This window comes from Carettochelys insculpta, chromosome 2, assembly GCF_033958435.1.
Source record: "Carettochelys insculpta isolate YL-2023 chromosome 2, ASM3395843v1, whole genome shotgun sequence".
In the NCBI taxonomy this organism is placed as follows: Eukaryota; Metazoa; Chordata; order Testudines; family Carettochelyidae; genus Carettochelys; species Carettochelys insculpta.
Window position 1 is genome coordinate 122,366,132 of NC_134138.1, and position 14,826 is coordinate 122,380,957.

Sequence of the window (14,826 nt, forward strand, 5' to 3'; positions counted from 1 at the left end):
AATTATCACAAAAACAAGGCGTAGATCAGTTCTTATTAAAAGAATAATCAGTCTGAACAACTCCAGCTCAGTTAGCAAGACCAAGAAGTCTCATAGGCTACTGTAGGAACAGGTTTGATATTATGTCAAGTGAAGAAACAAGCTAGAGTCTGGAGACATACGAGTGTTTCTCCCTTCATCCTCCTGTGCGCTCTGCTCATTGTAGTTGATTATTTCTGCTTAGAGATCTTCACTGACCCCTCTAGAGATTTAACATTGTGGTATCTAGATGGCAGAGGCAGCAAGCCATTACCTGGCAAGCTGGCAACAGCTACCCCATGGTAATTCTATATGTCTCGGGAGAGTGCTATTCCATGGTTTTCACAGCTTAGTGTTATGTTATTAACCAACAACCAGAAAGCAAGCTGGGCTAACCAAGCTCTTAATAATCACAGGAAATATGGATTGCTAACAAAAACACAATCTCAGAAAAAGAGGAACAGGAAAGAGGTATACAATAGGGATGTTAAGCAGTTAACCATTAAGCACGCTGGTAAGCATGAGGCTTACTGGTACGTACTGGTTAACTGGTCCTTGCTGATGAACTCCAGTGGCAACCACCCACAGTGGGCCAGGTGTTGGGCTGAGCGTTGCCTCTAATTTTTTTCCATCCCTGGACAGAATAAATGTTATTATGTACACCTACACATCTGCAGATGTTCACCACCAATAGAAAAATATGCTGCCAGCTGTAGGTGCTGTGGGCGTTCTGCTAATTAGCTGAGTGGCACATGAATTTCTAATGGGCAGCTGTACTCAAGGGCCTTATCTACACTACCATGGAAGTTCGACCCATTCAGGGTAGTGTAGATAAGGCCCTTGAGCATTCAAGGTCGATCTTCCAGGGTTCAGTTTTGTGCATCAACTTTAGACACACAAAACTGAATTCTCAGGAGTCACAGTTGACCTCTGTACTCCTCACGAGATGTGAGGATTAAGGGAGGTCAGAGGGAGAAACCCTCATGTTGAACAGATAAGTTAGCCAAGTGCTGATACGTCAATTTTAACTATGCAGTTGGTGCAGCTAGAATTGTGCATCTGCGATTGACTTTCTTGGTCTACTATAGACATAGCCTTAGGCATTGCAATGCTTAGGACAGGTCTACACTAGACCTGAAAGTGGATTTCAGATACACAGTTCTAGCTACACCAATTGTATAGCTAAAATCGACATATCAGAAATTGACTTTTTTGACTGTCTTTACTTAGGAAGGTCAACAGGAGCATTTCTCCCATCAGCCGCCCTTACTCCTTGCGATAGCAAGGAGTACAGGGGTTGACTGCAAACGCCAGGCATATCAATTTTGTGTGTCTTTACCAGACACGCAAAATCCAACTCCAGAAGATCAACCCTAACCAGGTCAATCTTCATGGATGTGTGGACAAGCCCTCAGTGTTGCAGTACCTAACTTTGGTTGCCTAGAAAATCACGGGAACAACACTGAGCTCCACAAAGCCCGAATCAGGCACCTAATACAATTAATGTTATGAGACAAGTGCCTAAGAATGCAACTCAGGCAAACCAGTATAGTAGATGCAACACGGCCTGACTTAACCAGTGGGAAATGTGGACCAGAAGCATGCTAGCCCCAATCCTTTCTGAAGGGTGAGGCAGATCCCTATCTTAGCTTAATGATCATGATCCATGAATGGAAAGCAGCAGCCTGGAGTCGGGCAGCGCAGGTGCCTAAGGCACTGTTTGAGCAGAAGAGTTAATGCCTGCCTGCCTTGCGCCTGACAAAATGGCTGGTTGAGGCATTGTCCCTCTGACCCAGAAGTACCACAGGATAAATATTTAACTCGTCATTGGGCCATAGAGAGAGAGGGTAGTCCAGAGGGCAGGGCGCTGAGGTGGGCTACCTGGGGCCCAGTCCCTTAGCACTAATCTAGGACTGCTGATGGGGGAGGGATAAAGTGGGACAATTGCCCTGGACCTGAAGACTCTAAAGAACCTGGGGTTCCTGGCTGCTGCTACTGTACCAGCAGCGGTGCCTGGAGTCCCAGGCCCTTTAAACTGCTGCTGGAGCACCATAAGGCCATGCTCCAGGCAGCTCTAACGGCCGGGAAGGAGGCACACCCTGCTCTGGGTGGCACTGAGGGCTGTGAAGGTGCTGATGTGGAGTGTTTGCTACCAGGGCCCTGCCCCTTCCGCCTCAGGCAATGCCCCTTCTGAGAGTGTGAAGGTGGACCCTTTTCCCCAACTTTGCCCAGGGGCTTGGCCCAGCTGTTGGTTCCCCTGCTCCAGCCACTCTTTCATTATTTGTCCAGCGTGCACAGCTTCAATAGCTTCATCACGAAAGACTGAGAGATCCCCTCGTCTGAGCCCTCTCCTGAGGAGTGGGGGAATCCTGTCTTTCCTTCTGGAAAAAGAGCGGGGAAGAACTGAACCTGGTTGTACCAGGAAGTGCTCTAGGCAGCTGGATATAAAGTGGGGAGGGCTGTCCTTATGGTTTGCAGTGCCTTATGCGGAGGTAGGGAGAGGAGAATGGTGTAAGGGTTCCAGTTGGGGCTGCAGGGGCAGGAGGCATAGATGTGTGATTTGGGAGGTATTGCAGTACCTCTAACACACATTTTATGTGGGTTCCTCGTTACCACCAGGCCCACAACCACAGTTCCAGCTGCCACTCAGGGCTTTGACACTGGTGTGGTCTCCAGGGTCCCAGATGCCACCTGGGGCTCTACCACCAGCTCCATGCCTGGGGTCCCAGCTGTAGCCAGGGTCTCTGCCACTGGCCCTGCACCCAGGGTACTGCATAGGTACCACTTGGTGCCCCAAATTTAGTGGTGCCCTATGCAGCTGTGCCCAAGGACAGCCTTAAATTGGGTATTGCTTCTAGCTAGATTTTGGATGGGATGTGATCAGGTAGGCAGGTTTTTTTACTATATTTACTTGATCAGGCCCCACATATGCAGTTTAGGTGGCTGAATGCCTTTTTTTCCACAGTTTGTGACTCTCTGGCACTAAGGTGAGAGCTATGTATCTGCATTCAAATGGAATTTTGTGGATGCAAAAGGGAATTTTACTCTAAAAATGTAGGGGCTCAGTGAATTTAGGCACCTACAGGAGTCTGCAAAAAAAATTGTGGATTGCAGCAGAACCAAATCTGGGAATAAATTTAGATGCCTATGTACTTCCATGATTCCATCCAAGTTTTCTAGCCTTTGTTTTTTACTTACAGATCAAGCAACTGAAGAGAGTTTATTTTTTATTTGGTTTTGTTTTTTTGGTTCTTTGAGTGGTTGCTTAAGCCAGAGTTCACATGAGCATGCGGTCATTTTTTGGCCATTGTGTAGGTTTCATAATCTGGAGTCTCCACACTTCCTGCCTTAAGACTTATGAGCATCACTTCTAAAATGTTCTCACTCTTCACTAGCCTGACAAAAGGGAAACTAGGGGCACTTCTTAATCCAGATATCCAGGGCCGGCTGGCATGTAAGACATCAGGTTCCCTCCTTAGTTTTATATGGGGCTTTCTATTGTATTTATTTAACTGCTTCCCTGATTAAAGATGCTGTCTATACTCTCTTTAGAGACAAACCTAGTTATTTTGCTGCTCTGCTAAAAAGAAAGACTAATTCCCTTTTGCTCCAAACCGAAAGCAGTTTATTATGTTTTTCTTACCATAAACTTTCATTTCTTCTGCTTCAGCAAGGAATTTGGTTTGTGGACATTTATGTCTAAAACATTTGCATTTTTTCTGCAGGTAGCATGTAAACAATACAGTGATCCTGTTGTAGCCAGGATGTTGCCACGAAATGGAGCCAACTTTTCCTAGCTCTGCTCAAGCTCACAATGGAATGCTTAAGAAATCAATTCATTCTCCTTCCCCTGCCCCAGCAGTTCTTCAACTAAATGTTCAATCTCTAGAAGAAAATAGCTGAGGTGAAATCATACTTGCAGAAAATCTAGACTGACCCAAGTAATTGTTCGTGCCCTTTCCCCACCTTAGTTATTCTGTATTATTCAGTTACTATGGCAGTAAGCCACAAGAGATATGCATTAAGCTATTGCTGTACACTTGGGATACACTAGTCTGTCTGGAGCTGAACTGAAGCGGAGTGCCTGCAAACAGATGAGCAGTACAGCTACAGTTAGTTCAGATAAAATTCAATGCAAATAGGAGCTAGCTCAGGTTTAGTCCTGCAAAACTGAAACAAAAGACCTGGTTTACTTAGCTCAGCTCAACTACATTGCATTGTATTAGAAAGCATCACATGTGCTCTAATACAATGCAAATTTAGCTGACTATGCTGTGTACATGGATCTTCTTATTGCATTCATGCACCTTTTCACAGCTTACTATGCTTTTGATAATTTAATGACTTTAGTATGCATCTTTGCAGCTTCAAATAAGCTTTTGTCATTCCATTGACACTCCAATGATACAAGAGGGAATAGAAAACAAAGCACTTCCAAAAAATCCATAATACCAAAGAGGACATGGCTGCCATGAAATTTTTCTGGTTTTAATAGCAAAGACAGTTCTTTCCCTGGGCAACAATGGATTCATTGTGCTTCAGCTCATGCAATAAAATAAATAACACCATTGTGGCTTCCTGGTCATCTTGCTTTATAAACCTGTGGATAATTAGCAAAACTAACATGTCACTGTAAAAGACAAATACATTTGCATTCCAACTAAGAGTTAAGAATAAAGAGCTACAGTATGCCTTCAGATTCATTATTAGTTTATTAGTGCTTAGTAATTAATTAGTTTGTAATGCCACCTGATACCCATATAATTTCCAGACTCATTTTACTCTTTGTGTCCCCTTTTCTACTATCTTTATCACACTTTTAAAAATCAACATTTACGCTATGGTCATTTAATAGATCTCTTGCTATTTATTGTACTATATAGTTAGAATTTATTATAATTGGCACTGTTGCTTAGCCAGGTGAACCCAGAGGAAGGCATAGGAGAGCCAAAACTTTAAGAAAACTGCCTGTAAGGAATGAATAAATTACCTAAACTTGAAAGAGAACAAATTCGCAGATTTTCTTATTTGTATATTTACCTGGTGTGGAGTACTGAGGAGGAGTGAGCTGAGCTCTGCATTGCTGGGAGCTCCTTGAAGCACTACGGCCCAGATCCATCTCCCAGTGAAGGCAGTGAGACTCCTTCAGTTGACTTCAGTGAGAGCTGGATTGAGCATTGAGATTGGTAAAGCAGCTAAGTAAAGTGAATCATTAATAGGCTTTCTTGAACAAGTATACAGCACTATGCATTCCCAATATGCACTGAATGCATTCTTGGGCTGGGTTCTTTCCACAGTGAGTTTCTAGCTCAACTGTTACAAAGTCTTACTTGGGATCTGGAGGAGGTTGTGGTTAAACATAGTTGTGTCTAACACACTACAAAACATGTTACAAACAGGATTCAGAAATGTTGGCAGGGCAGTCTTTGATTGCAACTCTTCACGGCAGGAATTATCTTTTACCTCTGTATTTTTACAGCACGCAAAACTAGGGGATTTGGATCTCAATTATGATCTCCAGAAGTTGAGATAACTCAATAAATAATGGTATAGTTCAGCTCCTTAGCAGAGGTTGTACTACAGGATGAATCTCTCCAATCCCGAAGTCTCTCGTGACACACTCTGTAATCCAGCATGATTTTAGTAAGGCAGACAACCATTTATCATGGTTGTTGTCAAGTTTCCCCTTGTCCTATAAAGCTTTTTACAACCACCAGTCCTGGTTCTTAGTGTTCTGGGCTGTTATTTAGCTCTAATTTACCACTAAATGTATTCTAAGAGCCCAGTAAACCATGGAAGTGTTGGTAATGTGCTAGACAAAATTGACCTCCCATCATCTGGCAAATTCTCTCAACCAGCACTGATCAGGTCTAGAGGGTGCCAGATGAGAGAGGTTCAAACTATACTGCAATTAAATGAAATCCTGTACACTTCCTTTACATTGAAACTGTGCTCCAACAAACAGTGCTAGCAGCAGCCTTAAAAAAGAATGTGTTGTTGTAGCTGTGTTAATCCCAGGCTAGTAGAGACAAGTAGGTGAGATAATATCTTTGTTCTTCTATTAGCGTCTGTTGCTGACAGGCAAGCTTTTGAGCTCCACAGAGGTCCCTAGGAAGAGCTCTAAATAAGCTGAAACACTTGTTGTTTTCACCAGCAGACATGGGTCCAATAAAAGGTATTTCCTCACCCATCTTTTGCCTTTTTTAAAGCACAGCACGATTCTACTCTGAGCATTTAGAAGATATAAAATAAGAGAGAGGTTTGAGTGAGCATTAGCAGTACTCTAAAACTTGTGAACCTGATAAGATAGTTTCCACAATGGAACACGACAAACAGAACCCATAAACCACTTTATGCACAGAGACAAACCCCCACCTCTTGCTTTGACACATGCAAGCAAACCAAGCCGAAAAAATGTCTGCAGTCTGCCATCTGGCGCCATACAGAATGACTGCAATAAACTTAAATATCTGAATACACATGCTACGCTAATAATGTTTAAGCAGAGCTGTTGCACAGTGAAGTTACGTGGTTTATTCATGTCAGTGCTTACTGTATAAACCTGTCAGCCAAGATATTTTTGAAAATAATCCTCATTCTTTCTGAATAGTAACAGAGGTAGCCGTGTTAGTCTGTCGTCTAACAAAACAAACCAGAATTCATGTAGCACTTTGAAGACTAACAAAATTATTTATGACAAAATACTTCATGACTGCTAGTTTGCTTCTTCCTTTCTGAAAATCAGGTCACGTATTTAATCGCCCATACATGGATTTTAATGCCCACCTTCAGGCCTTTTTTGCTGTTGCAAAGTTATGAGTCTCTTGATGTTTGATGTTGTAGTAGTAACAGAGAGATAGCTGAGCTAGTCTATACATTATCAAAACATAAAAGCAGTCCAGTAGCACTTTAAAGACTAACAAAATAATTTATTAGGTGATGAGCTTTCGTGCGACAACCCCACTTGTTCAGATCATAGCCATACCAGAACAGACTCTGCTATGGTATGGCTATGATCTGAAGAAGTAAGTCTGTCCCAGGAAAGCTCATCACCTAATAAATTATTTTGTTAGTCTGTAAAGTGCTACTGGACTGCTTTTTTGTTTTGATGTTGTACTTAAAACACTCAGATCCAGGAGTCATGCTGTTAGAAGAAACTTTGAGCGGCCACAAACCAAGATCCTAGTTCTTCCGAATGCATGGAAAAGCTTCAGAACTTGCAAGGCTAACTAGAAAGCCCCCTGAATAGTAACAGAGAGGAAGCCGTGCTAGTCTATACACTATCAAAACAAAAAGCAGTCAAGTAGCACTTTAAAGACTAGCAAAATGGTTTATGAGGTGAGCTTTCGTGGGACAGACCCACTTCTTCACACCATGATATTGAGTCTGTTCTGGTCTGGCTATGGTCTGAAGAAGTGGGTCTGTCCCACGAAAGCTCACCTAATAAACCATTTTGCTAGTCTTTAAAGTGCTACTTGACTGCTTTTTGTTTAGAAAGCCCCCTACATTTCTTAAACATCTGGTGATAGCTTTGAGTGCTTGGCGGCTGCAGTAACTGTTATGAAACCCCCACCCTGAGGTGCAGTTGGAACTGGTGCCTGCGGGGGCGCAGAAGCAGGCAGGAGGGAGCACCCCATTTAGCACGTAACTTTTGCATGGGTCTAGGGGCCGTGCTACAGCCAATCACCCCCGCTGCGGTGCAAAGCTTGTCATTTTCTCCCTCCTGCGTGGAGGGTGGGTAAGTGGCCGTGGGCTGTTGCGACGGTGGCTCCAACATCCGAGGGTTTCCTTGTCCTTCCCACGTGGCGCGCAGTCTCACGCCCAGGGCCGCCTCAGGGGCGGAGGGGTCGGGTGCGGGCCGGCGGCTGTCACTGACGCTCACACAGGGCGGGGCGGGGGAATTTGCGCGCGCACGTCTCTTGCCCGCCCCCGGCACCTCCTCCGCGCCCAGCCTCCAGCCCCGCCCCCTCTCCTCTCCCCTCCCCTCCCCTCCCCTCCCTTCCCGCTCCAGGCGGCGCATGCGCGGGCCCGGGACCTGGGCAGAGAGCGGCCACCGCCCAGCGTGACGCGGCGGGAGGTTAGTACCGGTTCCCAGCGCCCCCCGGGCTCCTCCCCGTTCCCTAGAGCCCCCTCGGCACCTTCAGCCCCCGTAGCGCCGCCCAGACCCGATAGACCCCCCCCACAGCACCCCACTGCCCTAGTGCACTGTACTGTGGGGACCTTATAGCCCCCCACTGTCGCTCTGCAGCCCCCACCCCTTAGCACTATATTGTGTTGTCTTGTAGCAGCCCCCGTAGCACCGTATGGTCTTGTCACATAGCTGCTCCATAGCATCTGTAGCCCCCCCCGTGGCCTACAACAGCCACGCAGCCTTCCTCGCCACCCCCCAACTCAGCTACCCTCCGTACAGTGTCTGGTCACCTGCCCCCCGCCCACCTGCTATTCTGCTACCTGTCACCTTCAGCTGGGGTGCCTGTTCCTCCCGTACTGGGGATGCCAAAAAGGTGTCCCTGCTTATTTTGTTGAAAGGGGCTCACTTCCTGTACTTAGGCCCTCCCCTGCTGACCTTTTCCGCCAGCAGCTGCGCAGGTGGAGTACCTGGTGGGAGTCACTTCCCTGGGCTGTGGGGGAGCGCGGGTGGCTGCCGCGTCCCTGCTGTTTCCCTGAGGCTCCTGGGGAGCGCTGGGGGCTGACTCCTCCTTCCTGGTTCCTTGGGGCTTGGTAGAGCTGAGAAGAGCTGCCCCTCCCCCCCAATATTTCCCTGTCCTGTATTTGGGACAGGGAGATATGGTCACCCTACCTTTGGCCCGTTCTGTTGTAGCACATGCTCACTTTACTGTCCTCCTCCCCATCAACCACTCAACCGTTTCCTATAGGTACCATTGTCGTCTTCTCAGCATTTAGCTTATATAGTAGGTGGCTGTTCCCTTGCCTCAGCCACCCCACTACCCTGTAGCGCACTCTGATTCTCTCTCTCTCTCTCTGTGCATTGGGTAAATTGGCTAGGTGTCCAACACTCTGGCCACAGTTGAGAAGCCAGGTAGGGAGAGAAGAGTGGTGTGAATTGGGATGCCACACAGGAGAGCTTGTGTTAGTAGTTCTAATTTCATCCCCTCCCATCTTTGTTTTCCCAAACAGATGCTTTTCCTTTGTAGATGTGGATGTTTGCAGAAAACTTTCAAAATGTGAGCTGTGCGTATGGCCCAACATGATAAAAGTGTTACTTGCTGCTTCTCCAGAGCGAGAACAGTGGCCTCCAATCTTTTTACACATAGGATAACTTTTTGAATTTAAGTGCAGTCCTGGATGGTTCCTGCGCTGCTCCCCTATCCTTCCTCTCACCCTTGCTCTGCTTCACCCTCACTCCTATTAATTGGTCAAGGGGTTGGGGAGGTGGTGTGGGTTCGGAGTTGAGGCTGAAGGGTTTGGAGTGTGGGAGGGTGCTTTGGGCTGAGCTTCAGGCAGCGAGCGTGGGGTGCTGGCTCTGGAAGGGGCCTCAGGTTTGGGGTTTAGAGTGTAAACTCTGGCTCAGTGGTGCTTACCTTGCATGGCTCCCTGTGGGTGGTGCAGTATAGCTAGGAAAGGCTCCCTGCTTGCCCTAGTCTCACGCCATTCCCAGAAGGGGGCAGCACACCCCCATGGGCCTTGGGGGAGCACGTGAGTGCATATGCTGCCCCTCTCTGCAGGCACCACCCTTGTAGGTCCCATTGGCTGCAGTTCCTTGTTCCAGACCAATGGGAACTGTGGAGGTGGTGCTTGCAGGCAGAAGCAGCACATAGAGACACCTATTCTCTCTCCCAAGGGACTGTCGTGCTGATGTGTGCTGGTTTCTTCCGGGAGCTGCATGGGGCTGGGGCAGACAGGGTGCTTTTTAGCAATTAATGATTTCTATGAACTGGGGGAGTCTCCAAGATCTACAAGTCCATCATAATCATTCAGTTGGTGAGCGCTGCTGTAGAAGCTTGCTAATGTACATAGCCATACAAAGTTCATGCCAAAAGATGGTTGGTCCTTTTTGTCTGCAAAAATTTAATGGCAAGGTGGTTTGGTAAGTGCCATTTTACAAAGAGAATGTTAATTTTCAAAAATATGCTAAAGGCTTGCTATGAGGTATTATAATCAACTAGACTATGCTTGCCAATTGACAAAGTACACTTAGTTTTCATATTGTTTATTGATTTGATAGTTGGCAAATAAGCCTTTTAGGTCATGACCTTGCAAGCAAGCATGCATGTAACTCTGTGCAAGTGAATCCTCCCATTGAATGCATTGAGACTGTTTGGAGAATGGGGCTCTAGATATAAGCGCTAATTAATCAGGCTCTATTATAAATAGTCTTTGCACAATTCTATTTTTATTTTATAATGTTAATGGCTCTTATAGATGTTTAGTTTTATTTTTATCAATTTAAATTTTTATAATTTAATCATGGGAAGGTCAGACAATGAGTGGAGGTTGACTTTCAAAAAGTTAAATTTTTATGCTGCTTTAAACACAAATTAACATCACATGTCAATATACAAAATACATATATTCAGAGAAAACTAGCAAGTTCTTAAGAAGCATTTTTCTTGCTTTGATTATTGTCAATGGAAATATTTTTTTGTTTGTTCATGCATGTCCAGGAATATTGACATTCATTGGTGCTTACCAATTCAAATCTAATTTTTCCAGGCCTAGTTATAAAGGGGCAGCATTCTGCCTGCCTCATGCTTGATTGTTGCTTGATAATATTTTACTATTCATTCTTCATATTGTTGCCTTTTAGATTTAATAACATGATAGTGTTTCCTGAGAACGAACATATTTATATAAAGACTAATTCTATTGTTTTTCTGCAGCGGTTTCTTGACTGCAGATAGTTTTTCCTGTACAGTTGATCATATAAAGTCAAAATTCTAAAGTTGTTTGGTTGACTGACAAAAATGTGGGTTTTTTTCTTTCCAGTTTTGGAGGGGTATGATCTCATTTTCAAGTAAATAAAAAATGTTAAATTATGTTGGTACTGCAACAGTTTAAATGGCATTCCTCTTTTCTGTGCACCTGTACCGTAATTTTTCATTTTTCATAGTTTTAGTAGTCTTTATAGTTTACATTCCACACTGCTAATTTAGCTGTCTCTGCTTTAATATCAGTTAAAATGTTACTCCACCACCTGTCAGAAAACTAAGATTAATTTACTGTCTAAATAATATAAACTCAAGTAAAAGTTAAAATCTGGGGCAGGAATTTTTTTTTTCATATGTTTATCTTACTCTAGCACAAGGGGGGCCCAGATTCCTGAATGGGGCTTTTGGACACTAGTGCAATACAAATTAACAATAAATACTGTGAAGGCCTGATCTCTCACCACTTAGCTTGGGAATAATTTTGAGTGTTCACGTATGTGAGGCATTTCAGGGATCATCCCCAAAAGAGGGATATGTCATCACTAACGTGACTGGTGTCTGCCCAGGTGTGAAATCTAAACTTTGTCTGGTCAAACACAGTAAAGAGACACAAACAGGTCTTTTACTGCTACAGTAAACTCTTTCATATCTGGCACATCAGGACTGAGAGGTTGCCAGAAGTTCAAATATTCTGGATAATAGAGGAGTATACCTAGCGATGCATTACACTAAAGGAAAAACAAGTTAAGATATTAAGAAGCAAACAAAAATGTACGCAGAGTGCTTGATTTACCAACAGTAGTATTGTACACTGTAAACTTGTACTTTATTTGCTGTATTTATTTGTGTTTACTTGCACTATACTTGTGGAAAATGTAACTAAAATTTACCTGCTCTTTAACTTAAACAGTACTGTACACAGTATGGTGGTTATTTGAGTATTCCAGATGATAGAATGCTGGTTAAAACAGAGTTTACTGTATTTGATTTTGTGTGTTAATTTTGGTTGTGATCCAACAAAGACCTACATACAGACTTAACATGAAACATAAGTAACTTGTGTAAGATCAGAGACTGTGTGTATACCTATCAATATATTTTATTCCTGGCTTTTCTACAAACCACTTGAGAATAGTAGCTGAAGAGGCTAAAATTTGGCATGTATTTTTGGACATAAAGGTCATGATTATTTTTCATTGCTCTGAACTCCAGAATAGTGCTTCTTAGCCTTTGAAAATCCTCAAATTATGAGTGCTCCTTTCTTTAAAAGATTGAGTTCAATTGCAATGAAAATTTTCTGTCACAAGATATAAAGTGACCATTGTATAATATACATTTTTCAATGTAAGGATACGTTATAGTTCTTTGACCTAGAATGACAAACTGAGGGTTGTGGCTGATGCAGTTCATGACAACAAGAAGAGCGTCTTATTGAAATTTGCACAGTCTGTTCATCCACTTGTACACGCTGATCTTAAAGCTGTTTCGGCCTATCTTTGGGTTCCTTGGTTATCTTTGGGTAGTAAGTACTGAGAATGTTACTTGTCTGGATAGTAGTTCTGCCTGTTCGAGGCTATCAGCATCCACATTTTTCACCAAATAAGCAATAATTGTTTTAATTGATTTTGCAAAACAGCATCTTTATTTTTAAAACAACATAATGTATTACCCAGTTTGTTCTCCCTTAGACCTGCCCTGTTTAGTCCAAAGTCTGCTTTTCATTGTGTTTTGCAAGTCTTTCAAATTCACTGTTACTCATGACATAGATGTGAATGAGCTTAATTTTTATCCATATACAAGGATCTTTACAGTAATAACACGTTGTGGGATGGCCTTTTTTGTAACCTCTGTCCTGCCACTTTCTCTAGAATGAAGCATGGCTGAAGATTCTCAGAGAAACTTCCGCTCTGTCTATTATGAAAAAGTGGGATTTCGTGGGGTGGAAGAAAAGAAATCATTGGAAATCCTACTGAAAGATGATCGGCTGGGTGAGTCGATCCTCCTATTTCCTGTACTTTCTGGGCGTGCTGAAAACCCACAACTCTACCTGAAGTGAATAATAACTGTAGGGGCTGAGCACCTCTGATAATCAGGTCATTTAAACATTTTTTATGCTTTTTTCTTGTGATGTTTAAACAGGTTGAACCTCTTTAATACATAACATTCTCATCTGGCAACATCCATAATCCAGCATGATTTTAGTTTGCCAGACTGCTTTTCATGGGTGTGGCCAAGTTTCCCATGGTCCCATAAAGTTTGTTTACAGTCACCAGTCCCGGCTCTCAGTGTTCTGTGCTTTTATTTAGCTGTAATTTACCCCTGCATGTCTTTTAAGAGCCCAGTAAGCAGTGGAAGTGTTGGTGATGTGTTAAACTATATTGACCTCCTGTGGTCCAGCAAAGTCTCCCATTCAGCACCAGTCAGGTTCTGAGGGTGTTGGATGAGAGAGGTTCAACCTGTAATCATGCTGTCTCAGGTGCAGCACCTAAAACCACTAGGGGATATTGTAAAGTTCAGTGGTACTGATTGCTTTCTCTAGATGCTGCATTTGGGAAGCAGTGGATATTTTATTTAGAACCTTGTACTTATTTTTCTTTTTTATGCCTAAGAAATTGAAATATTTCCATGAAAATTAATTTTGTTCAAGAGTTGTTCAGCTCCTGCTGCTACTTCCACCTCCTCAAAGTCACAGTGGATTGTGATATGATTATTTCTGATGATCCCTGTGGTGTGTTGAGTCTGTCATAGAACAGAAAGGTAGACATGGTCTCTGCACTAAAGAGGTTATTTGCAATTAGTTTGGAGGTAGCAAAACATTTTTCAAAAGTGTATACAATATAATATTTTTAGATGGTATGAAGTGCACCTATGATTTCATTTTTAGTCAGGCAAAGATTTAAATTTTCGGTAGAATCATTGGAACTGTTTGTATTCCACTTCTGTCCATTTTGAACTAAAGCTAATTAACTTTTATTGATACATTGTCCTTTTCAAGTGCAATTTGTAGAGTAGACTGATAACTAAAGGATTGTCCTCTTTAGGTGAATCAGTGCCAATATTAACAGTATTTTGAATATCTTTGAGTGTTTTGAAAAATATTTGTTTTCTTTACAGATATTGAGAAGCTTTGCACATTTAGTCAAAGATTTCCTCTCCCATCCATGTATCGAATCCTGGTGTGGAAGGTGCTTTTAGGTATGACTTCAACAGTAGAAATAAGAATAAGCTGGGTATTTGTCATTTGTTTGGTGATGGTAAAGAAATGGAATAGTCCATTTTGTGACCAGGTGCTAGTGATAGACATGGGTTCACTTTCTGCAAACACGCAAGTTTCACACAGAGAGCCTTTAAGGTACACATGCAAGTTATAGTGATTTTATTTTGTTTTATGCGTGCATTTGGGAAACACTTGTTTATGCAGTTTTACAAAATTAGGAAACTGAATTAACTTCTTGTGCTAGTAAAGTCATGGACATAATGTGAAAAATTAATGTAAGTAAACTTGGAGGTTTAATGTAAATAGCTGACATCTAGTAGGGTTTACAGTATTGTAAAAAAAATAATTGGACATTTAAGTGAAACCGAAGCTATGACGAAAACTACATTTAAATAGTTAAGGTTTTATGTTGAAATGATTATTTAATAGACTATCTATGGTAAGACTCCCTGTTATTGTAAGGCCTAGTGCTGATTTTGCTTTTAACATTGAATGATACTTGCCATTGGAGAGGAGAAGGAAACTAGTTTCACAAAAAGACCATGTCCTAGATTCTAGGTAATAAGTGGGGCTATGTCTACACTACAATTTAAAATTGACTTTTAATTTGATTTTTTTTTAACCCTGATCTTATGAACTCAGATTTAATTATCCACAAACATTCTGGAAATTTGACCTACCGTTTCTCTTTGTTGACTTAGC

General features: G+C 42.8%; 1 protein-coding gene across 2 annotated transcripts in view; it reads left to right on the forward strand.

Annotated features, from left to right (window-relative positions):
• Positions 1-8,019: 8,019 nt before the first annotated feature.
• The window catches only part of TBC1D7 (TBC1 domain family member 7), a 33,083-nt gene continuing 26,276 nt past the window's right edge, over positions 8,020-14,826 (forward strand). For both annotated transcript variants that reach the window (XR_012644500.1, XM_074987670.1), the window contains exons 1-3: positions 8,020-8,095; positions 12,776-12,895; positions 14,022-14,102. Coding sequence is in view for 1 of the 2 variants with exons in the window: in XM_074987670.1 (XP_074843771.1) it covers positions 12,784-12,895; positions 14,022-14,102 (193 nt within the window). In the remaining variant the exon portion in view is untranslated. The remainder of the gene's footprint in view (positions 8,096-12,775; positions 12,896-14,021; positions 14,103-14,826) is intronic.